The sequence below is a fragment of the Papaver somniferum genome, unplaced genomic scaffold (assembly GCF_003573695.1).
Source record: "Papaver somniferum cultivar HN1 unplaced genomic scaffold, ASM357369v1 unplaced-scaffold_125, whole genome shotgun sequence".
In the NCBI taxonomy this organism is placed as follows: Eukaryota; Viridiplantae; Streptophyta; class Magnoliopsida; order Ranunculales; family Papaveraceae; genus Papaver; species Papaver somniferum.
The window spans coordinates 8,066,409-8,093,688 of NW_020621603.1; the positions used below are offsets into that span (position 1 = coordinate 8,066,409).

The following is a 27,280-nucleotide window of genomic DNA, read 5'->3' on the forward strand; positions in this document are numbered from 1 at the left end:
GTTGTCAAATGGATAATATGCCAAACTATTTCAAGATTTCTGATAAAGGGGATGCCAAAAATGTTATGTCCTAAATAAAAGTGATTAGATGGTCTAGCTCCTCTATATTAGATGCTTGTGACGTTTTTCTGAATTCTTATATATATCACAAGTTTATCTATGTTGAGTGAGATCCTAATAGTTTGGTAGACAAAACTCCTAAATATAGTAGAAAGAATGATGTAACATGAGAACTGGGTAGTACTCCTCCCCTTTTATCCTTTAAACCCTATAATTCCTTTTATGATAATATATATTTCCTTTTCTTAACAAAAAAAAAAATCAACAAAACCCCTTATATAAATAACAATTTCTTATCCCAAGTCGGTTTTCCCCCCGAAAACTTTTGTCTTTCCTCCAAGTCTTTCTCTGCAACTCGGGTTATTTGAGAATTTGCGAGTGCCAACTGATCCTACGCCATCAACAAACCTCTATTTAAGCTACCAATTGACTACCCCACCCTCAATCATCTATCAGTAACTTGATTTAATCTGGGGTTTTGATTTAAACAGAAAATCAACTTGATTCAGATATGGTTTTTCAAGTTTAATTATATAGGAAAGATGTCTGTGTATTTGATTTAGAAAGTCTGAGAGATAAAGATTTTCGGTCTAAACTCACAATGTATTTTGCTTCTCCAATTAAAGCCTATTGCAAGGTTATACTAACACAGATTGTTTTCACCGTCGGCAGCAATTCTTGGTAAGGCCTCTCTACACCCGGCAGGAGAAATTAATGGTGAAAACTATGGAACGAATCTTGTCTTAGATTTTAACAAAATCATTTGCCTCATGGGAATTCTACCTTTGGTATGTCCCCCTCCACCATCTGATACACCTCCGCCATTGTTTATGTCATTCAGTTCAATCAAAACTTCCGAAAATCTGAATCATGAGTTACAGGAAAAAAAAGGTACACAACAATATCAATATCATCCTGGGTGTTTCAAAAATGGATAACCCTAATTACAACTCAAAATTGGTTATATCTTCAAATGCAACTAAAAAATTAATTCCCCCATCAGAGAGAAAAATCATCAATTCTATCCAAATTAATTTATTCGAGGAAGCTGCATAAGACAAGATCCTGATGAAACTACAATCGACGACTCAGTGAGCTTGCTGATTCCGATTCGATTTTATTCTACGACAATAATCCTCAACGAATGGACAACAACATTACCAATGCACTTGCAGTTGTGATTTCTATGGAAAAATTATTAATGGTGACATCATCATACTATATCGCTGCATCAACTTTGCATCAACTCGATTCGGTTCAGTTTCAAACCATGGTTCAATGCTGAGTGGAATTGGGGGAATAATAGAAAATAAGTCGAAAGAGTCCAACGACACAGAGGTAAAAACAGGTGGCGTAACAATAGAAGGGACAAAAGTTGTCTACAGTCAGTGGAAAAATGTGGAAAGGAGATTTGACAATTTTCTTCCCAAAGTTTATCTTGAAATGGGAGGCTTATCTTTTATGTTCATCAAATGAATGTTTTAAATTTCTTAGTATAGGACTAGCTTTAGTGTCCTCGCTTAGTTACGGCGTGTCTATGTTCGTGCCTGTGTCTAGTTTAGTTACTATATCCGTAAACCTGGTTGCGATTATGTGTACCAGTTACTACAAAAATCTAGTTTTAGGTGATGAAATTAAACTTGGTCAGACAGCGAGTCAGTCTGCAGGTTTAAGATCCATTCGACTCCGGAAACGATTATACATCAGCTTTCTTCCACAACAACTTGTACATATGCCATCCTCAGCTTCAGTACCAAGTGAACCCTCTCTTCACGATGACTTTTTTCGGCGGGTACTTAGTTTAGCAACTAGGGATGACGACTGCAAGGAAATTGGGGTTGGTTATCTCTGGCGGGTATTTTGTTTACCAACTAGAGATGACAAAGTCTCGGAACTGCTGCGCTCAAAACTTCTGGTCTGCTCTTATGGGTAGTCTTTCAAGAAGAGCTAATAGCATTATCCTTCGCCTTCTACCACTCTAAATATAAAGTGTTTTACTGCATCTCCGACAAGCAACTGACATCGGAATCAAGAAGAATCCGGATATTTCATACAACCAGGCAGTCTCATATCACCAAAAAGCTAGAGAAGCTCCTAATCACATTATCCAACATGTTTCTTTGTAAGTTATGTAAGCTAAGCGTGGATAAATCGACAAAGGCCTCTAATCAAAAAATAGATATTACTCGACCATAGTCTATTCATGTTAGGCTATTAGGAGACATTATAATATTCCAAATATGTAAGTTCGGTTTCTTAATAAACAAATTCCATCTTTCAAAAAAAAAAAAATCCTAATATTTGGTTGAAACAGTGAGCACGACTCATCAAACCCTTTAAACCCCTAAATCATATAATCCCCCACGCGGCGCGATGAGAATACCCACCTTTGGGTGAGGGTCACTGCCCCCTGAAAATTCTCCATTCCAGTTTTCCTCAAATTCTATTAATGTAGCGCTGAAAACCGGTTTTTAATTAAAAAACCGGTTTACATGACAGATAGAAGAAAAAGAAAACGTTTCTTCTTATGAAACCAAACAAAAGCTTCGAAACTTCTTCTTTTTTTTATGGGTTGTAAACCTTCGAAACTTTGATTCTTAAGTATCAATCAGGGTCTTTTGTTCTAGGAAGAACCCTTTTTTTTGTTAGATTTTCAATGGAATTTGGATTTTTTATCCGTTTCTTCCTTCCTTTTGATCCGTTTTCAGTAAAAGTTGTTTCTTTTAAATCTAGGGTTTCGACGACATCTGAGGTACTGATTGTTCGGTTTATTTAATTCAGTTTAGATCTCTGAATTTGATGGGTTTCTTTATTCTTTGTTCATCCTCCTTTATCTGATGGATTTTCATGACGATTTACAGATAGGGTTCATATGTATGGTTTGATTTGGATTTTGCATTGTCTGTAGATGCTAATTTAATTGTGAGGTTTTGTTTATGTGTTACTGCAGTTTAATTTGGGTAGATGCAGGTACATGGTTTGAGCTCCAGCAAAAAGAAAAGTAAATGGTACTTGTACAGGCAGAAAGAAAAGGGTATCTACAGATGCTTATTAATTTCAATTTATTTGTTGATAGATGTTAATCCGGATCAAATCATTGTTGACAGTGCTCAATAAACTATCTGCCTTTTCTTATAACATCTCTAGAGGGGAGAGTGACAATGCATCTATGTATAAGGTATGGTCCCTTTCAGCACACTGGTCACTAATGATATCACGAGCTCGCGCGTTGGATTAAACAAGTTTTTACTCTATCTGGCAAAATGCACTTTGAATGACAGGAATTCCAATACCTCACGTATAGCCTTATAGCTAAGAAATAACATCTTTCTTACCTTAATTATTTCAAGGTATGGGAATGTGATAGGTTGTAATGAGAAGATAGCTGATATGCGCAATAACAAGACATCCTTAACTAATTTTCTTATATCTTCCAATGTAAAAGTACGAGACACGTCGAGACCAGCGTGAAAATCCTAAGTCGCTTAAATGTAGCCGGTTCGTTTCTACGAAAACTTCAACCATTGAATTGTAATTTTGACACAATGACTTCTTGGTCAGTATCATTTTTTACTTTCATTTAGTCTTAATTGATTCATATTTTTTGGAGAAAAACAAAATATTACTTTATTCTATTTAAATTTAAATGACATCTGCTTAAATGAGTTCTAGGTAGAACTTGGATCCAATTTTTTTTACTGGAGATCATATTTTTCCTTACAATCTCATTACCTCAATTTGACAACTTTGAAGCATAAGTGCAGTTCATTTACACAACGTGAATGATGTAGATTAATGTAGAATCAACTCAGCAGCAAGTGAAGCAGCTTGCAACAAGCATATCCAGTGCTCTAAGAAAAAGATTGATCTTGGATTTAGAATCAGAACGGTGAGTATTACGGGTCTAATTTGCGTGTACAAATAATTGGTCTTACCTCTTAGAGTTACTTCTTTTTTTATTCCACTGATGGGCAATGATTTTACAGGGCCTAATGGTTCATGCTACCTACTATGGAATCGGAAATGATAATTTGGGAAACAAGGATGGAGCTGATGTTGTAGACAATGATATTGGAATAGGAAGCACCTCTACAGTTTATAAGATCGGTGGTAGTGGCTACAATGAGGTAGAATCAACCGCACCTGAAGTTTATGTGAATGGTGTTAAGTGGAGAACTCCATTATTGGGTAAATGAATGATGAAAATGGTGGTAATGATTTAACTTAAATTACAGATGATGTTCATGCTGCGGAAGTAATTTTGTAAAGGCTGAGAGAGGTGTGGATTCCACTATGGCTAAGAATGTATTGGTGACATCAACATTGATGTAAGTTGTTTGTTATTGATGTAAGTTGTTTGTTTTGAAAACTGAATAGAAACTCAATGTTTGGTAGATGCCTGCCCTGTCCTGAAATTCTTTTGATAATACTTGATAAGTAATAACTATAATTCATGTATGAAATGTTACCTGTAAACTAGCTTGGGTGGAAACCATTTTGAGTTCACCGGGTGTTACCATTCTTTTCATTTTTTTTAGATGTTACTGCAGCCGAGTGCTTTGAGTTCTTAAACCATATTTGTTTGTAGTTTGTGCTTCTTCAATGCATGTATTAACAAGAGTGGGGGAATAATTTTGTGATTTGTTGATTAACTTTTGATCTCAATTTAAGGTTCGTTTATTTGGTTCCAAAATGATTTGGCAGAACATAAAAAAGGTGGTTTATTGGATATTTTTTGTGGATGTATTAAAAGGTTCGATCTCAAGGGAGAGTTTATAAAATCATTTTTTAGCCCTTCGCAGTGAGTTCAATAAAAGCCTATCACACCAAATCAAAAATGCATCATGATGGGGGCGTCACGAAGCGGAGCCATACCAAATAAAAAATGTATTGGAATGTGAGTGTAGCGAAGCTGAGCCGCACTATTAAAAATCCTAAGCGACGGGGTGAGGCGGTGCCGAGCCACACCAAATTAAAAATACACTACCACGGGGCGAGGCCGAGCCGAGCCACACCAAATCAAAAATGCACAACAGGGCGGGGCGAAGCCACATTACACCAAACCAAGAGTATGGTTTGAAAGAAAAAAAAATGATGTGGATGGTTTTAGGGTTCGCCCGGTGCGTAGCACGAGCACAAAATCTAGTGAGTTTTATAATATTGAAAAATACTAGAACCCCCTACTATATGGGTTCAATATAGAGAAGCCCAAAAAAATGGATCCTTCACTATCAACTCCATTGTTTAACATTTTGATATTTCTAGGTCCAAAACTTTAGAATTTAGGGCTTAACAATAAAAATATTATCCAAAATAATTATAACAATACCAAGACTGCCCTTTAGTATATATATGTAATAAAACTACTTATAGATTATCTCGTCGGTTTCATTTTCTTTTTCACTTTCTCTCTCTTTTTTCTTTCTCTCGGCTCTGGCGAAAGTAATGTTTATTTTTTCCAGATCTATTTTCGTTTTCTTTTTGCAGAGATTTCGTTCTGATTCATTCGTTTTTATCTCCGAAGAGAACGAAGATCGTTATTTCGATTCGTTTTTAGCATCTTTGAAATATATAATCAACATCAGCAGTGTATGTTCTTCAAGATCTATTTCCAATAGAGGATGAAAAGTCATGAAAATTCTTAACAAGAACCGAGAACGAATATTCGTTCTACATAAATGATCCAACAAATAAGTTAATCTATTACTATCATGTTAATTTCATCATAACTTTTAAATTTTTGGTTTCAGAAACTTATTTATTTCGATTTCATCTCGAAAACCTTGTTCGAATCATGAATGGAGTTTATATCTAATAGTATCTCATCTTAATCTCTCTTTTGAGATGGAAATTTCGAAGAAAAAAAAAATCAACAATTTTTTTCCAGGGTTCTTGAGTGAGATTTGATTTATCTCCGAATCTATAATTCTGATCGGAAAAATATGTTCAGATTTGAACTAAGCATACTTTGATTTATATCACCCGTTTAGTCGATTCAAATTTCATTAACTTTTGAATTATGATCTCATTTCGGCAACTTTTCATAATTGGAGAAATTAACCTTATGTTCTAATGTATAGTTGATTAAAATTGCTATCTAAACCTAATCATGACGAAAGTATGCAGTTGGAATGAATTTGTCAGTTCCTTTTTGTTGGTTATTCTTGTGGTAGCTAGTAAATTGTTTTTATTTTACTGTTTTTTTAGAATGTTGATTGATGATTAGATATAGCTGAAAAATCAAGTAAGTTTGACAAGAAATTATATGGGGGATATGAAATATATTGATGGAATTTATGTATTTCAATTACAGGAAGGTGAAATTTCGATTAATGGTGGCATTATTTCAGTTCAGAGCTTCAAACTACAAGCGGTATGTCTTGCTTAGCTGAATATCTAATATTGTGATTTAGGATAAGATTTGTAAGGATTGTACTGATGCAGACATACAGTGGATCCAGGAGTTATGGACACAACGATAATAATTTATCCTAGATTTTTTTTGAGGCTTTGCATGTTAGTAATATATCAGATTTGTTTGATAAAATTTACAACTTAGCGTGGTATAAAATTTGAACTATAATTCAGTGTTTCTTTCTCCTATAAATAACACAATTGGATTAGAATTAGATTGTCAATTGCTAGAACATAATTGAACTTAATAGTCAGTCAGTCCCCGTGAACCTCGGCCGCCTGGTTAACCACTAAGGATTTATCGTTGTCTTCTCCTTATCTTTACCGACTAACTCAATTTTGGTGCAGAACTTTTACTAAGCATATACATGAGTGCTAGTAACGTTGATAGTTTAATGGATGTGTAGCTACTAGTTACACATGCTAATTAGATGTGTAAATTCTAGGTACACAAGCTAAATATATGTGTAGCAACTGTTTACACATGCTAATTAGATGTGTAACTTATAGATACACATGCTAATTGGATATGGTATAAGTTCTATGTTTTACTTATATATTGATTAATGGATTTTGAGAAGTTGGTGATGTTGGTGGTGGAAATTGAGCTGGAGGTAGTACGTGTGGTGGAGAAATAAGTGGAGATGATGAATATCTATGTCTTCCATGACTTTCAGGGAAGGGAAAAGGTTTGTTGAAATTCAAAGCTGAAACTTCAAATTCACTACGTAGAGAAGGAAATCATGAGTATTCATGAAAGCTGAAATTCAAATAAAGACTGAAATCCTCATCAGGTTTGTTGCACTCATTTGTCATTACTGGAGTAATAGCAAATAAAGTGTGCATGAATCATTCGGTGAGAATTTCTAAATGATTCATATGTACTGATATTTTTCAGGTACAAGGCGTGGTTCAAGATCGGGCTATCAAACAGTAGCAACAGTTTTTGGTAAATGGGATGGCAACATGCATCATGTACGTGGAGACTGTTCAAGGAAGGGAAAAGTTTCAGAGTTGTTTCCTGATTCACGGATGCTTTGGAAGCGGAAATTCCCAACGCCATATAACTTGACGGCTTTGTTGTTACACTCAATGAACTCGTTCATGGATTAAAGGTTTGACATCCACAAAACTGGCGATATGTTTGTTGTGTTATCTCCATTCGATTTAGTTATTTGTACTTGTGGTTTTTGATGTACAACTTACTTCATTGGTGTAGGAAAAGTTGCCACCGACAGACTCAAGGCTCAGATCTGATCAGAGATGTGCCTTGAGAATGGAGAATATGAAATGGCAAATTTATAATTTTCATCTTGAGCAAAGGCAGCATCACCTATATTTTGGTGAGTACAGATTCATATGTATGTGTAACTCCAAGTTACACAAGTAAGATGCGTGTGTAACTCCTAGGTACACAAGTCAGACGCATGTGTAACTTTCGATTACACATGCCATATGCATGTGTACCAGCTGATTACACATGCTTTGTTTTATCATTCAATGAGTAGACCTTGCAGTTAACGTTTTGAGTAGACCTTGCAGTTGATGTGGTCTACTCATTCAATGAGTAGACCTTGCAGTTAACATTTTGAGTTAACGTTTTGAGATTTGTGAATTTTGAATTATGCATGGTTTGGGTTTCGAGTATCCCTAGTTTATTTAGCATTAGTGAAGTAATATACTACTCTTTTTAATAGACTGAATCATGCCATATGTTGTTGTTGTTGGTGATCATCAGTATATGTCCGAGGATATACTAATTGAATGTGTAACTACTAGTTACACAATCAAATTGGATGTGTAACTTCCGATTACACATGCCATATGCATGTGTAACTTCCGGTTACACAAGTCGTATTACACATCTACTTAAGTTCTTATTGCAACTGATCTCTTAATTGTAATTTATTTTTGAAGTGCAGGATGAGGGCTTACTGTCTTGGACGAAACTGAAGATGCACTTTTATGTTTTGGGTTATATGGAAAACCAATACATTTCAGGTCAGTGTCAGTGCTAAAATGGGGAATTCAAAGCTCAATTTGTCTACTTTTTTTTTATGAACTTCGATATTATCCATGAGTTTTGTAAGTGTTATTGATAACTTGACTTTCATCTTTCAGTATCTAGTTTCAGGTTTGTATCCTTACTGTCCTTTTTTGGATGTAGTATAATACCTTTTATTTTTTGACAGAGTCCTACAAGATATTTTTTCTATTAGGAGTGACATTATAAAAAAACATAAATAGGAATTGATGTGTTATACTAGAACTTTGTACTACAAAACTATGTTATAAAAGTTGAGAACATTTAGAAAAGTTAGGCGTTGGCTTGTTTTTCAGATTATGGCTGTAGTGGTCTTTTGGAATCAACAATCAGGGGATTCCATTATAACCAAATGTTGTTTGAGTAATGACTTGTAATTGATGAAATATCATTTCTTTCGAATTATTTGGTGTCTTTTTGTGCTCGCAATGCTAAGGTAGTTTCCTTGAAAAGTCTTAGTGTAAGATCTGGAATACATGCGTCACGCAGTTGAAGTTGTGCCAGGTTCGGTTCTTTTCTTACATTTTCCTATCCTATTTTTCCCTATATCTTAAAATATTTTTATTATTTACATTACTCAACTATAATTAGGCTAGGTGATTTTGGATGTTACCAAGATGATTCAGTAAATTACTATGTAATAATTTTCCTTGTTGCACTGTAAGTTGAATATTTAGTGTTTTTGCTTTATATGTACAAAGAGATTTCAAGTTTACATGCCACTATATATGTGTAACTATTGGTTACACATGCCACTATGCATGTGTAACTCCTAATTACACATACAATAGGCATGTGTAACTTTCAGTTACACTACCCATATCCATGTGTAAGTCCTAGTTACACATGCTAAAAATGAATAACAAAATTGTTTTTTTGCATCTCTGAATCTAAGTACATTTAACCTTATATGTATGTTTAACTCCTAATTATACTAGTCACATGCATTCGAAAGTGATTATGCATTGTTTTGTATGTCTTTCTTTTAATCTCATAAAATATGTTTGTTTGTTATTCTTCAGGTTGCAGATAACTTCATAAAATCTGGTGGCTTATTTGTGGTGGTGGAGGTGCAGGTTTTGGAGGAGGATGAGGAGGCAGTGGTGGTGGCTAGCAGCGGTTGTTGGGCCTAGACAGATGCATGTAACTCTCAATTACACAAGATAGATGCATATGTAACTCTCAATTACACTAGACAGATGCGTGTGTAACTTCTAGTTACACATGCTAAGAAATTATTATAAATGAATATTAAAATAATACATGAACTTTTTGTATGCATTCTTTTTGATGTCTATTTTTTGATATGTAACTTTGCATTACACATGTCATAATGATGTGTAACTTCTGGATACACATGGCATATGCATGTGTAACTTCTGTTTACACATTCACGCGATATTTTAATAATTTTGGGCCTAGATTTAATAACTTTGGGCTTAAATTTAAATTTTATTTAATTTGGGGCTTGACAATATATGTAAGGGTATGAGTGTCTTTTAATAATTCGGGGCCTAGATTTAAACTTCTTTTAATTAAGGGCCTCATGTTATGGGTTATCCATGGGTTGGGCCTTAGCCTAATTTTCCCTTTATAATATCCTTATAATTTGTAGGAACGATTTTTTGGGGACCATGGTTTTTTTGGGGGGACCATGATTTTATTTTGGGTAAAGACATTAGAAGTAAATCTAGGTCACCCCTTATCTAGATATTTATATTAATACCTAAATTACCCTCCTGATTAATTTTGGGTGATGATTAGTTAGTGTTAATAATAGTTAGTGTAATAATTAGTGAGATGATTAAGTTAAAGATAATTAGTGAGATTAAAAAATCAGATGTTTTTTTTTAAGAAGTAGAATTATTGAGAGAGTAAAGTTAGAGAAGATGAAGAAGGAAAACATGAAAAACGATGGATTTTACCAACCACAACCGGAGGAAGGGTATTTGGGTACCCAGGTATGCTTCAAACTTAGATAATGTTGGTTGAATTGCTCCAAACTTTCAAAAAAAATGAAATATTTTATGTAGATTTGAGCCAATTCGGTTACCATATGACAAGAACATGTAACCGAACACACCTGAAAGTGTAGTTCGGTTACGTTTTCCAAACACGCAGGTTACCGAACTCGCTCGTTAATGGAGGTTTTGGTCGTACAATGTAATGTTCGGTTACCTAGGATAAAATGGTAGGTAACCGAACTTTGAACTTAACAATTTATTTGGGTAAATCTTGTGTGTTCGGTTAGTTCGCAAACTTCAACGCAACCAAGTTTCCAACCGAACTGCAGGTTAAAAGTAACCTAGTGTTAGAAGTTTGGTTGGTTCGCAAACTTCAACATATTTTGCGAATCAACCGAACTGGGCTTATATATGCATATATGCAATTAGGAAAACGTTCGGTTACTACGAAATTTATTTCTTGGCAAATTAGGTAGAGTTCGGTTACGAAGTTTCAAAGGTAGAGTTCGGTTACAAAGAAAACTTAACATTTTTGCGAACGAACCGAACTTGTGGACTTCTCATTATTTTCGTAAACTAAAGTTCGGTGATATCCTTATTTTGCGAAGGAACCGAACTTATGGACTTGTGTTGTTCTAATACAAGGAGTTTGGTTAAACGTATTTTTTTGCGAATCAACCGAACTCTGAGTTCGGTTAAGAAAAAGTTAATTCGTGATAACCGAACTTGTCTTTGAAAAAAACAACCATACATTAAACCTCTCTGCAACTTCCATTTTCAACTCACTTTAATGATTACTTCTCATTTATTCAACCAAAAACGAATGAAAAGTAATGGGTTTGTGAGAATATCTTTGTTAATGTTTTAAATTAAGCTACATATATATATATATATATATATATATATATATATAGTAGTGGTGGTGGTTGATGGTGGTGGTAATCGGAGGTGGTGGTGGTAATCCGTGGTTGGTGGTAGTGATAATCGGAGGTGGTGGTGATGGTAATCGGCAGTGGTGAGCGGTGGTGGTGGTGGTAATCGGTGGTTGGTGGTGGTGATAATCGGAGGTGGTGGTAATCGGCACTGGTGGGAGGTGGTGGTGGGAGGAGGTGGTGGTTATATATATATAGGTGATCATTGGGTTGGTTTTAAATATAATTTAGGTTAAGGATAGGTTAGTCATTTCAATGATTTAGGACACCCCTTATAACTATAGGAAAGGTGGCCTAATAAAACCATGCTCCCCTCAAAAAAAACCATGGTCCCTAAAAAAGTCGTTCATATGTAGCAATGGGAGGCACGACTCGTGAGTTATACTACTGTTGAACAGCGAGAAGCCGAGCACACACCTATCAAGCCTGTGGGCTGATGCTGCGCCTCGTCTCGCCTCATGGGCCCATTCGTTGTGGCTATAAAGCTATTAGGGTTCCGTAAAATCGATCACTGATCGCCCCTCATTTATAAAAACCACACCATAGGCGTATATACAATCCTCCTGCCTTCCTCCATTAACCATCTTCGCCACCACCGTCACTATTTTCAGCGCCACCACCATCACTGCTTAATGAATAGGTTACGAATCAAATATGGTTTTTGTTCTCAGATAGGGACGAGATAAAAAGGTTAGATTTGAATAATGGGTATGGATGGATTCGGAAATGAAGTTTTCATAAAAAAGCATCATACACTGAAAAGCTAAAGCAGCCAGCGTTAGGTTAAAGGTAAAATCCAACCTTAGATTTAGATTTGTTGTTTTTAGTTTTTCTTTGATTTTCTTCAGTGCACTTTCTTATCAGTGTTATATTATCAGTGTTATAAGATTGGAAGGGTTATTTATGAAATCATTTACACCCATTATATCCTCCACTGTAATTCGCGAGTCCCTTCTTAAATCTCGAAATAATCCTTCTTCACTTTAGGGGACTGTATAAGTCTTCTAAGTGTATATATCTTGATGGCATCAGGGGTCTCCAAATCAGTGACACACTAAATCTTCTTCCCTACAGCCTCATTCAAGTCAATGACTAATTAACTTACCCATCTTCCTAAAAATTAGATAAAGCTAGATAAATTAAGTATGTTTTTTCTTTTGTTGAGAACCTAGCTTCTCAACTGTTATATTAGTTCAAAAGAATGAGTAGAAAGTGTTCTTTTGTTCGATGAGTTGAAAAGTGTCAGATTTTGTTTTTTCATGTGTTGTAGTATACTAATTTGTTGTATACATGTATGCATATTATGTGCAGTGTCAAATATTAATGATTGGTGACTGCTGATAGAGGCCAGCTTCCTTTCTCTGATGACCTTTGGGACATTTTTAGCACAAACAATGTCATCAGTATCCTTTACAACAGGGTGAACAGATGTTATCAACTGCATGACCAGATGATTCAGCCTCATGTTATCAACTTGCTAGTGAATTCCACTATGTGTAGAAAATGGAAACTTAAGTACAGAAGTATGAGGGAGCAGCATTTCTGTCATCAAAAGCATTTGTAAGTATTAAAGAATTTACTCTTATTGTGGAAAAAATTAGTCGTGTTAGGGTTGTGCACCTGGTAAGTACTATGCCAATGTCCTGCAACCACCAAATGATTAAGTTATTTGAGCTTTGGGTTTCAAGTGTTTGTTTTTTGACATCTAGGTGTCCTTTAGGTGCCCTTAGTGCGAGATTAGCCAAGTTTTAATTTTGACTACCGAATCTAATATTTTTAAGTGTGAAGGAACCCCTGGACTCGAAAGTTAATACTTTTGTGTATATGCGAACATTTATGATGTGGTATTCTAGTAATGGATGGTTAAGAGCTTCAGTTAGAGAACTGTCCAAATTGTTGCAACCAAGATGTACTCCATTTAGGAGGGCATTCTCAACCTAGTGTAGTTTTACTTACTTAATACACCAAGTTTTAAGTACGTACTAGTGTAACTATCTTGAATTTATTGTCTACCTCGTGCACTAGGAACTTCTTGATAAGCTGGTGCATAGAGAAGAGGGATGTCATAATATTTCAAGCTACATATAATTGGATTAGAAGATACCGATGAAACAGAGACTTCTCGTGGTTTTCTCATTGTACTTGCTTTTTGTTATCTTTACCCGCTAAATTGCTAATATATGTTCTCCTAGACAATCTCACTGCAACATGTTTACTGCTACAATTATTAGTTTTCTCTCGTGCTGGAGTACGAGATAATAACATTACATTTGTTCGATACTGAGATTTATTATCTTCTCTTTACTATACATTCAGAAGGCTTCTGATTATGGTCTGTTTACCCTTACAGAAGTAAACAAAGTTCTGTTGTTGTATGAAGGAAGCATCCTTCGTCATTATGCCCCTTAAACTGCAACCTTAGAAAAAGTTGGGAATGATCATGCTGTGAGCTTCCAAGACTTTTTTCAAGCAAATTCTGTGCATGAACCACGTTTTGTTGAAGGAATGATGTAACAGGTGAATAGGAAAACACTCCTCCCCATTTCATCCTATAAATTATGTATCCCTTTTCAAGTGTAATATATTTTCTTTCCTAGCAAAAAAAGAAAAAGAAAAAACATGTTTCGTTGAAGAATTCAGGAGACGACTGCTGGAAAATGTATCCAATGAGTTAGAGAGTAATCTTAGACTGATGAATACTATACCATGTCAATGAACTAGTTTTTTACTTTGCCGGTTTGCGTGAATGATGAAATAATGGATCACTGCTAGCACATACTTTGTTGTTTTGAGCAGATGAGATTATCATGAGATTGAAGTTCATGGATTTTATGCATGTAAATCAATTTGTTATGTTTTGTGTTTCTGTTATAAAGTTCCATTTCGTCTAGCTTAGGAATTAAGCCAAGCTTTTATCCGGCATAAACTAGAAAAAAGGGAGCTAGTTGAATAAAATGAGATTGCTGGCAATTCTCTTTTGATTTTTGCGTATGAATTTTGGTTATGCTGAACCTGAAAAAATCACTAGCAAAATGTACAATTCAAATCCCTGCATTGGAACAAATGAATAAAGGGTGTAAATACTGGGGGGAATATGGTTGGTTCAAATGGGCCATAAACTATTTCCTTTCGAAGATTTTAGTTGCTTCCAAATGGCAAATGCATCCATTGTGCAAAAGTTACTAACAAAGATCAAATTTGAAGCCATTCACATCAACTATCGTTCAAAATTATTTTAGCAAAATCCAACTAGTGTTTTCGGATTCGGTTTGTGTCGTTTTGTATCGTAAGTACACCTACTACAATATGAATAGGAAAAATTAGGCTCAGGCCCAACCCATGGATAACCCATAATATGAGGCCCCTAGATAAAAGAGTTTTATTAGTAGGCCCTGAATTAAAAAATAAATTTAATAAAAGCGAAAAGACTAAATTAGCCTCAAGTATATAAGAGGCGTCACCTACCTTTCTCTCGTTCAGACGCCATTATTTCATTTCCAAGGAGAGAGAAAACAAATCTCACTCACCTGAAACAGGAAGAAATCTAGAAAAAAACCGAAAAAATCAAGAAATCTTCCTGAAATCTGTTCCAAAACAAAGATCGAGATCAAAAACTATTCATCATTTGCTAACCCCTAAATCAGAGAAACAGATCGAAAAAGTTTCAGATTCAAAAACCAAAAAAAATCAAAAGAAACAGTTTCAGATTCAGTTTCAGATTCAAAACCTAAATCGCCGTTGTTACTTTCCTGTTGATGAAATACTCCGACGATTAATCACTAGGTAAGTTTTGATTTGAAGCTGTTAGTTTTGATTCCTGTTGTTACTGATTCGTGGGTCGAAAATTTCTGAACTAACTCATTCTGACTGATAATTTTACAGATCGGAGAAGGAGAACAATCGTTTGTGCATAAAATCCATGAAATAACTGATTAAATAGAAACAAAGGTAAGTCATGGATGTGATATAACTGATTGATTTAGTGGATTTCATTTCTGAGATGTTACTGTTTGAAAACCCTAGAAACTCTAAGTTGAATTGCAATCAACTAACTTGATTTTATTACTACATCAACTGCAGATTCAGAATCAAATTTCTTTTGGAATAAAAATGGTGAAAGGAAAAATGAATCCCCCTAGAAAAGATGATACAATTACAGGTACTAAGTTGTGAAAACTATTGTTGTCATGGTCTCATGTTTATTTCTCATATAATGCTTGTGAATATGTAATTACACAGACAAGGACATGTGTAACTATAAGTTACACACTCAAAATGTAACCACTGACTGTGTTGTGGTTTGTATATTGATTGTGTAACTTATAGTTACACATACCAAGTGAGCTTGTCACCACTGACTTGCCTAGGGATGTGTAACTAGTAGTTGCACATAAAAAATTGGTTGTGTTTAGGATGTGTAACTTGTAGTTACACATAGAAAATTGGTTGTGTAAATTAAAGTTACTCATTAATATGCATGTGTAAGTTAAAGTTACACCTTGTAGAATGTCTAGGATTGAGTGTGTAACTTGTAGTTAAAATCTACTAACTGGAGAAATTTAAAAGTTTCTAATGTAAGTGATGCTTTTGAATGTATAACTACGCAAACAAGGGCCTGTGTAACTTTAAGTTACACATTCAAAATCTCACCACTATGTTGTGGTTTGTATATTGAGTGTGTAACTTGTAGTTACACATACAAATGAGCCTTGCTGAAGTGGCTGTGTAACTTGTAGTTGCACATCTTAACTGTGAGTTACACATTCAAGATGTTACCAATGACTTGCAAAGTGGCTGTGTAACTATAAGATACACATTGAAAATCTAATCACTGACTTGCCAATTGACTGTGTAACCTTAAGTTACACATGCATAATAACATAACTGATTTGGCAATTGCCTAGATAACTAAAAGTTACACATGCAAAAATATAACCTATGACTGTATTGTGTTTGTAAATTATAGTTGGACATAAAAAAATGACCCCTTTAAACCTTCATATGCATGTAAGTTAAGGTTACACAACACAGAATAGAATGATTCAGTTTGTGTACTTGGCAAATACACATAGTTTGTAACATGATTTTCATTTTGTAGTTAAAAACGAGTGTATTTGATAAGTACACAACATACTGACTCATGCTATTTTTGTGTACAAGAAACCTAAGGCAGTCGTTGAATGCAGTAAAGGATTTAGTAAAGGTGATAAAGCCTATAGGACTGACTGATAGGGCTCGTAGATATCTTAGGAGAGCTGCTTACGGAGAACTCGTAATGATGTATTACGATGACTATGATACAACTGTACCAACTACAACAAGACAGATAACTACCAACAAACACGGCGTCTTGAAGCTCTTGAACTGCTTTGACATGGATTGTGAGACACCATGTTCATTCAAGTTTGCTGATGATAAGATTATAGAGTCTACACCGGCAAAGCTGGCTGGTATATTTTGCATGCAGAGGATTGGAAGCAGAAAGGGTCAGAAGCTGTTAAAGTACTATTGTCCTAGTGATTTGACTGACAATGTTTTATACAGCAAATACTTCACCGATATCAAATCTACAAAGCATCAGACGACGGTGACTAAGACGAACATTTTAGAGAAGATAAAACAACTTATGGCAAAAAGGAGAAAAAGTGGGAAAAGAAAGAAAGTTGATGAAAAGGATCTAGTTTGCCTGATAGGTCTTTATCTTTGCTGTGTATTGTTTTTTGGCGACAAAAATGCCAATGGAGTGAACGCGAAATATCTTAGTATCGTTGAAACTTATGATACGGTGCTCAAGGTGTCGTGGCCTGATTTAATACACGAGCACTTGTTTGAAGAGATTCATACTAATCTTAGTTGTTTGTCAAATGTGAAGGCTTGTGTGCAATACCTACTGGTAAAAAGCTTGTGTGTAATTTCTATTCCAGCAGTTTTAGTGTTACGTGATGGATATTTTTGTTCAATCGACTAATTAAAATTTATATGTTGTAGTTATTGTTTGCTGAACACACGCCAGCAGGATTAATCCCGAAAGTTGAGAACCACGAGGAAGATATCCCGAGGGTTGGGAGATGGGATATATACCAAATTTCTGATTACATTTGGAAAACAGACATGACACAGTTTTCGGTAAGTGTTATATGTCAGTTGGTTTAGGTTTTGTAAATTTATGGTAATGTAATTTAGATAAAACTTTGATGTAATCAAAATTGTCATGTGTAGCTATAAGTTACACATTTAAATGTGCTTGTGTAATTTATACTTACACATGCAAAAGATAACACAAGTGAATGCAACTATAGGTTATGTAACATATATATCCTGTTTGTATATATATCTTGTGCTTATGTAACTATAGGTTACACATTTTATATGTATATCCACTTTACATTAGATATATGTGTAACCTTTAGTTACACATATCCACTTTACATTAGATATAGCTAATGTGCTTATGTAACTATAGGTTACACATATAAAATGTGCTTATGTAACTTTAAGTTACACATACAACCGAAAAATGTATATTTAGAATGTTCATCTGTTAATTGCAGCCAACTCCTAGCTTTGTGGCTGAGTTTTCACAGCTTGAGAAGCAGCTGGGTATATCAACCGTGGTACCCAGCAAGGACGACCTGCAAAGTTGGCTGAAAGCGCAAACTATTGAGAATAGCCATCTGAAAGAGCAACTGCAAGAAAAGCAAGCAATGCTTAAAGCAGTGTATGCAATTGCAAGAGAAGGGATATCAGAAGGGGACCTTTCAGGAACAGCGGAATTCAAGGTTCACAAATTTAGTTGCCAAATTATGCAAGCAATGGGTATTGATCCTTACAAAGTGACCCAGGAAGAGTTTATGCAACATGAAGATGATGTACATGGAGGTGCTGAGCATGAAGAAGAAGAGTTACAATTAGTTGAGACAGAGCAACAAGGAGATAGAAGTACTGAGCAAGAGAAAGAGAAAGATGATGCGGAAACTTCCTTCAATGAAGAATGTAAGTAGTTGTTCATTTTTAATATGCTTCTTTAACTTGATGAGGTACCCAATTAGTTGACACTAAGGTCTTTGAACCTTTTTAATTTCATATTTTACTTGTTCATTTTTAACTTGCTTGTTTAACTTGATTAGACTTAATAAATGTTGAGTAAACTGATCATATGGATGTGTAATCCCTAGTTACACATGCCACATGCATGTGTAACTTCTGGTTACACTAGTTAGATGCATGTGTAACTCCATGTTACACTAGGTATCCATGCCATATTCATGTGTAACATGAAGTTACACATATTAGTTATCCAAGCCAGTCGATTACACATGATATATTCTTCTTGAAATTTTATTAAAAAAATTTAACATCATCATCATCATCCTAATTCTCGTTTCAATACTTGTGCAGTTCCATGTATGAGCCTTGCAGCTGGAAATACGCCAACAATTCTGCAAGCTCAAACTGCTGCAGAGGGGCACAAAAGACCACTCAGGACATATAGTTCGAGTATGAAGAGTGTGACAACTTGCAAGACTCCACCAAAGAAAAGGCCTGTCGCAAAGCAAAAGCCCACTCCTACAAATAATGTTGATGAGGAGCAGAAGAAAGATGTTGAAGAGACACCTGTTACGGATGAGGCACAGAAGAAAGCTGCAGATGGTGGAGTTGTGGATGGGGCAGGTGATGATGTAGCTGCAAAAGCCGTAGGTGATGATGTTACTGCAAAAGTCAATGAGGATACACCTGGAACTTTTGATGACAGTTCTGCTTCAACACAGTTTGAGGACTCCATGGTGATAACTGCTACAACACCGCAAACACAGCCTGACAATGCTCAGACCTACAGGTTGGTGCAACTAGGAGCTAACCCTGATGATATGACGAATGTTGAAGTGAGTGAAATGATAGATGAGATCGTCAGCAACATTAACAAAACTGAACATGGACCCGCAGTGACGGAGAATGCAGAACCTACCTCAACTGGTAACCACTCTTCCGTTCTATGTTTTGTTTGTAATGGAAGTGTAACTTCAAGTTACACATTGTAAAAGGCATGTGTAGCTTGAGGTTACATACAGTGTGTTTTGTTTGTAATGGAAGTGTAACTTCAAGTTACACATTGTAAAAGGCATGTGTAGCTTGAGGTTACATACAGTACATTATTATTTTGGCTTGTGTAACTTTAAGTTACATACATGTGCTAATTTTACTGAGATTCTGCCTATATTTGTTTGCGCAGCTACAACGCAGGAAAACGTTTTTAGCCTTGGATTAGAAAAAACTCCAAAACCTGCAGGAGAGTTACTGAAGGAAGCTGCGAATACAATAAGAGAAAGGCAACCATCATTAATACAACAACGTGTGCTGAGGAATAGAAAAATCCCAACACAAGATCTGAAACAATATCAAAGAAATTCAAAGAGGATTAAGAAGACAGCTAATGAAGAAGAAATGGCCGCAGTTCCAGAAGTAGAAGAAGATAGAATGGCTGAGGTTGCTGAAGAAGATGATGGAACAATGAGAAACGATGTGAAAGGTTCAGAAGTTATCGAAAGGCTGGAAGGCGAGAAAAAGAATAAAGTGCTTGAATATTTCAATACTCATCCGAAAACGTAAGTAGCTTGACTCCAAGTAGGCTTGATTCTGTTATTGATTGTTGTATTTTACTACTTGATTCTGTTATCTTGATTGATAATAGTTTACTTCTTTGTAATGCAGAGACATTACTTGGATGGAACGCAAAGAATGGTAGCGAGCTGTTTGATATATCTGGAGAACTAATGATACAGCTTACAAAGAAAGAATCCTTCTTGGAGTCAGAATTCATCGACTTCTACATTAGCAGATTGAGGACGAAGATGAACTCTAACAGCAAGTATGACAAGGCGATATTCCTGTCGCCAAAAGCATACGTAAGTACTTCGATATATTTAAAATCTTATTGCATTTATAATGTGTAGTATATGTTGTAAGATTATGATAACATACTCAAGATTTTTTTTCCAGTGTAAAACCCAAGGCCCTGTGTGTAACTTCTGTTTACATAATCACTTGTTCATTTGTAACTTTTGATTAAAAATGTGAGTTTGACATTCCAAATGGTTTTTGCAGATCTCTTACTTGAAGGATTACGAAGAATTCAAGAAATTTTGGATTCCGAAGCTTGCGAAGGAGTATGTCAAGTACAAGAACGATGCAGTCAGACTTTTCGCCCCAATGTGCAACAACAACACACACTACACACTGCTGGAGTATGACTTGAGGAGCTCTAATCCTTGGTCCTACATGAACTCGTCAAACGTTAAGGAACTCAAGGGTGAACACCTTCTTCAAGCCAAGAAATATGCATTTGCAATTACTACAGAACTCAGACTCCGCTGTCCTTTTGCTCTTGGGATGAATGAAAATGCCAAGAATCTCAATGCGCCCCCACAAGGTACAATTCCTGACTGTCTTCCATGTGTATGCAATTACATGAAGATCAGGATGAAGAATAAACCACTTGACAAAAAATTAACCTCAACTATGATGCTATGGTGGACTGACAAGCTGAACCGCATGAGAGGAAGCATGCTATACAAGATTCTTTCGGATCCATCTAGAGATGTGTAAAGCAGTCATTAGGATTAGAAAAAATTCTATACTCGCAAATATGTTGTTAGCCACAAACAGATGTTAGACTTGGAAAATATGTTGTTAGAAACTTTTAAATTTCGTCAGTTAGTAGATTTTAGCAGTTCTTAGTTTTGCAAAATATTTTTGGGTTGAAATTCTTTGAATTAAAAACTTTTATCTTGTTAGAACTACTACTGCTGTGTGTACAGGTTTCAGAAAGTATGCAACAGGTTAAGTAACTACACATCTTAATTTGATGCAGAAAGTGTAACCTGAGTTTACATATACATTTATCATGTGTAAGCTAATGTTACACATCCATATATTTGAGTGTAAACTGAAGTTACACAAGCCATTGATCGGATTGTCCAATAAATCAAAATAAAGTTACACCAGCATTTATCATGTGTAAGCTAATGTTACACATGCAATCACAGCAGTGTAACTTCCGGTTACACATCCATATATTTGAGTGTAAACAAAAGTTACAGAAAGCATTTGACCACTGATCAGACGTATACAATAAATCAAAAATAGAATAAAACGCATTTCAACTGTGAACTGACAAAATCTGAATGAATCATCCTTACACATAATCAACGTTGAAGAAAAATAAAACGTTTGGTCCATGAAAACCAACATGAAGAAAATAAAAAAACAAATAATCAAAGATAAATAACAATCAAATCATTAGTTGCAGAAATGAATTGTTTGGTCAAGCTAGTGGGGTGTGAACTTCCGAGGATTCCTGCAACCTGCCTTGTTGTGACCTGTTTCCTTGCAGTTGCTGCAATGAACTTTCCTCTTCACCTTCTTCTCGTGTTTACTTATAATCCTTTTCCCTGGTGGTCTACCTGGATGCTTCTTCACGGTAGGTGGGTTGACGGTGTCGTCTGGATGATATTCAACAGGCCTGTTGTAGTTGGGAATCGGCTGGATGGCATGCATATAAGTCTTCCTAAAATAGTCGCTTGTAAAATACGGTGAAATGAAATCAATAGCCTCACGTTTAATCTTGCGTATGGCTGCAAGAGCATGAGCACAAGGAAAACCATATACGCGCCACCTGGAAGAAAACAAAAAACAAATCAAAAATCAGTTAGTTGCACATACAAATCATAAAACACTCAAAATTAGCTAGCTACAGGTGCATGTACAGGATGTGTATCTTTAAGTTACACATATAAAATAAATTTGTAACTATTATTAACACATGCATATATCTAATGTAAAGTGGATATACACATTCTTAAAAAAAAGAACATACAAAGAGAAGAAAAAGCATAAGAAACCAAACCTTTGACAGGTGCAAGTCTCGTGTTCGAGGTCCACCATGTGAGACCTTTCACTAATAACTTCAAACACGGTAGGACTAGCAACCAATACTTCCCAAGCCAAACCTTCATCTTGAAGAGCCACAAGCTTTTCTTCATACTCAGGGGTTAATGGAGTCATCATATTAGCACCAATTTCACGACGCTCCGCCATCAAACACATTATTTTCCTCCTAATCTGAAAAGGAGAAAAAAACTCATCAATGCATAAAGTGACAAAACATGAAATAAAAAGACAACAAAACAACAAACACACACACACTCAATTAACCTGATCAAGAAGAGCAGATGCAGGCATCTTCTTGTGAACCAGAACCCAGCTATTGACTGATTCTGCTAGAGTACTAGATGTTCGTCCATACCGACAACCTTTGAAATAGGCATTCGCATATGCTTCAGGTGGGATTGTCTCGATGTAATCAGCCACCCAATCGCAGTTCAAATCTCTAATCTTCTGTATGGCTTTCGCATGGTTTTCAGGTGAGAGTGCGTATGTCGCCTCTCGGAAATGGTCCATCACAAGTGAGTACCTAGGATCTGTTGCAGTGATGGGTATATTCTTCGTCAAATGATAGTAGCAGAAGCTGTGGAACCCATCTGGATAAACAAGTGGAACACCTTGCAAGAGTCCTTCATGGCGATCCGAAAGGAAGGTGATTGGCCTCCCATCACCAACAACTTCTTTCAAATTCCTTAAAAACCACTCCCAGTTGTCGATCGTCTCAGAATCGACTAGTGCAAAAGCAAGGGGGAAAAATCCTACAAAAAAATTGTGCAGAATCGAAAGAATAATAAGTTTCACACATGCTAAAACAAATATGTAACTTAAGGTTACACATGCTAAAACAAATTGTAACTTAAGGTTACAGATGCTGTTTTCTTAGTTACACACTGAGTAAAGTAATGTGTAACTGAGAGTTACACATGTGTAACTGTTAGTTATTTGTCAACTGAAGTTGTTCATAAAAAAAAAACACATAGAAAAAACATACCTTTACCACCATTGATCCCAGTAGCTGCCATCAAGCAACCTTTGAATGTACCAGTCAGGAAAGTAGTATCCAAGTATACCATTGGACGACAAAACCGGTACCCTTTGATGCATGCAGCAAATGCGATGAAAATCCGCTGGAACTGTTTATTTTCACGTTCAAACTTTATCACACTACCAGGGTTGGTTTCCCTTATAGCATCAATATACCATACCAAGTGCGAGTAGGACTTGACATCGTCGCCATAAATCGTATCATAAACCTTTTCCCTAGCATTATATGCCTGGTAGTACTCCATGTTGATCCCATAGTTGGTCTGGAAATCAGCAGCAATTTGCTTGGGCTTCTTGTGAGGATTTTTGCGAACTTCTTCCTCAATCAAACTAGACGAGAAGCTGGTGGAGTAAGTTTGGTTCAAGTTGCGTCCACCAGCACCACAAATGTGCTCAGGGTTATAAGACCTGACCTGAAGAGATTCATACAAAATATAAACAATTCAACCAAAACACAATATGGTGCCAAAAACATCATGTGTAAACCAAAGTTACACATACTGTAACAAAACATAACATATGCTAAGCATTAGATGACAGAACACGGAAAACCTACCTGAAACATTTCGTTCCTTTCATCGATAGAAGCTGCATGGAATTTCCAGCCGCATTTTTCATCTGCACACTTAGCCGTGAACCTAGAACGCTCATTGTGAGTTACAATCATTTGGAAACCAGTGCGAAGACGATACTTGGTAAAAGCAACCCTGACTTGCTTAACTCCTTCAACAAACACATGGCCAATATCACCAAGAACCTTGGGCCAACCATCCGATAACAAAGGTTTCGCTGGCTTACTTTTATCTTCCAAATACATTGCAACAGTAAGATTGTTTGTGGACGAAGACGTACTACTAGACCCATTAGAAATAGAAGAATCTGCCCTAGAGCTAGAGGAAGAGGCCACACGAGGAACATTTTGCAAGAAAATATCAACACTGGTCTTCTGTTTACTATTTGTGATAGATATAAGAGCTTGCAAAGAAAAATCACAGTCAAGCGGAAAATCTTTCCCACTTTCTCGAAAGAAGAAAGTAATACCAAGTGGAGTATACTGCTTCCATTCCTTGCAAACTTGTTCCTTAAACTCATCAAGTTTGATATCAGTATTAACACGCAGGGTAATGAAATCAGAAAAGTAGCGAACAACAGCAATGCAACTAACAGCAGCGCAACTAACAACAGCCATGACAACCTGAAAATATCAAATACACAATAAGAATATCAAAATTTGAAAACGAACGCAATTCACTCGGGGGCGTTGCCCCCTCGTGAGAAGTATATTCTATGCGGCAAGCTAAATATAAGTAAAAGATACAGATGATACAATTGTTTACAAATAAAACATGTTACAGGACATATATATGTAACTTCAACTTACACATTCTTAAAATACAACAGGATATATATGTGTAAACTAAAATTACACATGTTGTAACTAAAAAAACATCTGCATCTTCCTCACACATGCTTAAAAATACAAAGAGGATATATATGTGTAAAATAAATTTACACATGCTGCAACTAAAAAACATCTGCATCTTCTTTAAGCATGCTTAAAATACAACATGATATATATGTGTAACCTCAAGTTACACATACTGTAACAAAAAAACAGCATGTATACAAATCAATTTGAAGTTGTTTTTTTGAAACAAAATTGTTTCTTCATACTTCTCTCAGTATCAACAAAAAGTAAAACAACAAATTAACAGATCGCACATGAAAGAACAACAAAATAATTCAAAAAAAAATTGAAAACAGATCTGAAATCAAAAACAACATAAAATTCTTACCTAGATTTGTTGTTTTCTTTCTTCTGAAACAATGTTTATTTTGTTCCTCTTCTCAGTATCAAACAAACATGTGTAAGCATCAAAATAACATGTGTAAGTATCAAAAGTGACAAAAATAGATCGAAACGGTAAAATCAAAATCAATTGAATTTGAAAACTAAATCGAAATCACAATTCGTACCTATTTTGATTTATGTATTCCCAACTGTCTTCTTCCTCTTCTCAGACTCAACAAATTCGAAACAGAACAAAAATCGTAATCAGTAGAAGATCGAGATTCAAAAATCGATGAAAAACTAGTGAATCAAGCAACAGAAAAGCTAAAAACGAACAAACCTATTTGTTGTTCATCAATGCAGCTTCACTATCTCGTCAGATCTGAAAAACAGACGAGTACACCTCAACGAATTGAGAGAAAATTCGTTTTCTTCTTCTTCTCGTTTATGTTGTTCTTCTTCTCGTTTTCTTCCTATCAAATTAACGAAAATCAGTATGAAACTATCAAAATTCACGAATTCGTCTGAAGAAAAATCTCCAATTCTGTTTCTGAACGAGAGCGGAGAGAAGAAAGAGCTGAATCTGATTTGGTTTTCAGTTTCTGGTAGGTATAAAACGTCTATAAATAGGGAAGGTTAATTTCGGTATTTTTACTTTTATTAAAAATCCTGATGACGTCAGCAATCCGGGAAAATTGAAAACCAGGCCCCAAAAAAAAAAAATCTGGGCCTAGAAATATCAAAAACGGAAAGTATGGAGTTGAGGGTGTAAGATCCATTTTGTGGGGCTTGTATATGGTTGAACCCATATAGTAGGGGGTTCTAGTAGTTTTCACCTGTATCATCTTTGTGCCATTGTTGCCACAAAGATGAGGGTCAAGCGATTATAGCGCGCTGATAAAAAATAAGATTAAAGCATGTTTACATATGACATTATCGCCATTCTCTTATTGTTCTTGCAACAACTACTAGTTCCCCGTTTATGGGTTCTTGATTTTTTTTTGCCAGGGAAAACAAAAACTGGTCAAGGTTAGTTGATCCGGTCAATCCTGACCATTCCAATGACACAGCGTAGCTAACGTATACTCCACATCCACAATGCTAAAATTTCTCAAACTTCTTTCGTACTTGAGATGATTCAAACAAGAAGAGAAAATATAATTAATCAAAAGATTCGTCTAATGCCCAAATGAAAACTCTAAATCAGTTCCTCCTCTTTTACTATTGCCTGTCACCGGATTGAATTCTGCAACCGTTGTCTCTACAGCTTTGCAAAGATCCAAATTCGAAGGAGATACAGCATCACAACCTTCGGATGTTAACATTCAAAACCAGTAAGGTTCTTGAATCCTTTCTACAAAGTTCAACCATACCTCGAATATCTGAGAAAGCCTTCAACCTATTACTCCCTTCGAAATCAACAATGACAACAAATTCAGAATGAACCGGAGACGGGTGATGGCGGTATGCCACGAAATCCGTACCATGCATGACGAGACCCAGATTTCGGATTGTTACCTTTTTTTTTCTTTTGTGTTTGCTTGGTGTGTTTTCACTTGGTACAAAGAAGTGATGAGTAGGAGAGACGTTTTGATTTGAGGGCTGCCTAGCTCGAAGACCACAGGGACGAGAGTTTAGTCCCGCACGGGTGATGTTGGATTATTTTTTTTTTTAACCAAAAGCCTTCAAAAAGGTTAATAATCCCCTCAACAAAAGGCATCAGTCATATTGGAGGAACAGACCAGTACATTTGATTTAGCCCAATAGGCGAGTTCATGTGCCACAAAATTACAAATACGTGGCTGAAAGATAAATAAACAAGCTACAAGTTTAGAGGAAAAAAACTGGATATCTTTAAAGATAGCATCCATTCTAGAGTTCCCATCAAACATGCCAGCAGAAAATTGTTTGATTAGACTCTGAGCATCACTTTCTATGATTAGATGCGTAAGCTTTTGCTCCACAGCTTTTTTCATGCCCGTCCAAATTGCTCTGGTTTCAGCTTCTTCGGCAGATTCAACTTGAAAAACAATGGAGGCACAAAAGGAAGCATTGTTGGTGAAGTCCCTCATCACAAAGCCTGCACCAT

General features: G+C 35.8%; 1 protein-coding gene and 2 long non-coding RNA genes across 3 annotated transcripts; all 3 read left to right on the forward strand.

Annotated features, from left to right (window-relative positions):
- Window positions 1-8,394: 8,394 nt before the first annotated feature.
- Window positions 8,395-9,560, forward strand: LOC113331412. Its single transcript, XR_003350906.1, has 3 exons — window positions 8,395-8,475; window positions 8,955-9,022; window positions 9,541-9,560. It is a non-coding gene; the product is annotated as an uncharacterized LOC113331412 (long non-coding RNA).
- Window positions 9,561-11,941: 2,381 nt separating this feature from the next.
- LOC113331620 lies at window positions 11,942-14,148 on the forward strand. Its single transcript, XR_003351078.1, has 3 exons — window positions 11,942-12,203; window positions 12,726-12,974; window positions 13,765-14,148. It is a non-coding gene; the product is annotated as an uncharacterized LOC113331620 (long non-coding RNA).
- Window positions 14,149-15,150: 1,002 nt separating this feature from the next.
- On the forward strand, window positions 15,151-20,377 carry LOC113331281. The gene is made up of 10 exons (XM_026578006.1): window positions 15,151-15,197; window positions 15,297-15,362; window positions 15,495-15,573; window positions 16,741-17,307; window positions 17,403-17,540; window positions 17,966-18,407; window positions 18,813-19,388; window positions 19,645-19,764; window positions 20,124-20,317; window positions 20,366-20,377. The coding sequence occupies exons 3-10, from the start codon at window positions 15,559-15,561 to the stop codon at window positions 20,375-20,377; spliced, it is 2,064 nt and encodes a 687-aa protein (XP_026433791.1). The 5' UTR covers window positions 15,151-15,197; window positions 15,297-15,362; window positions 15,495-15,558.
- Window positions 20,378-27,280: the final 6,903 nt, after the last annotated feature.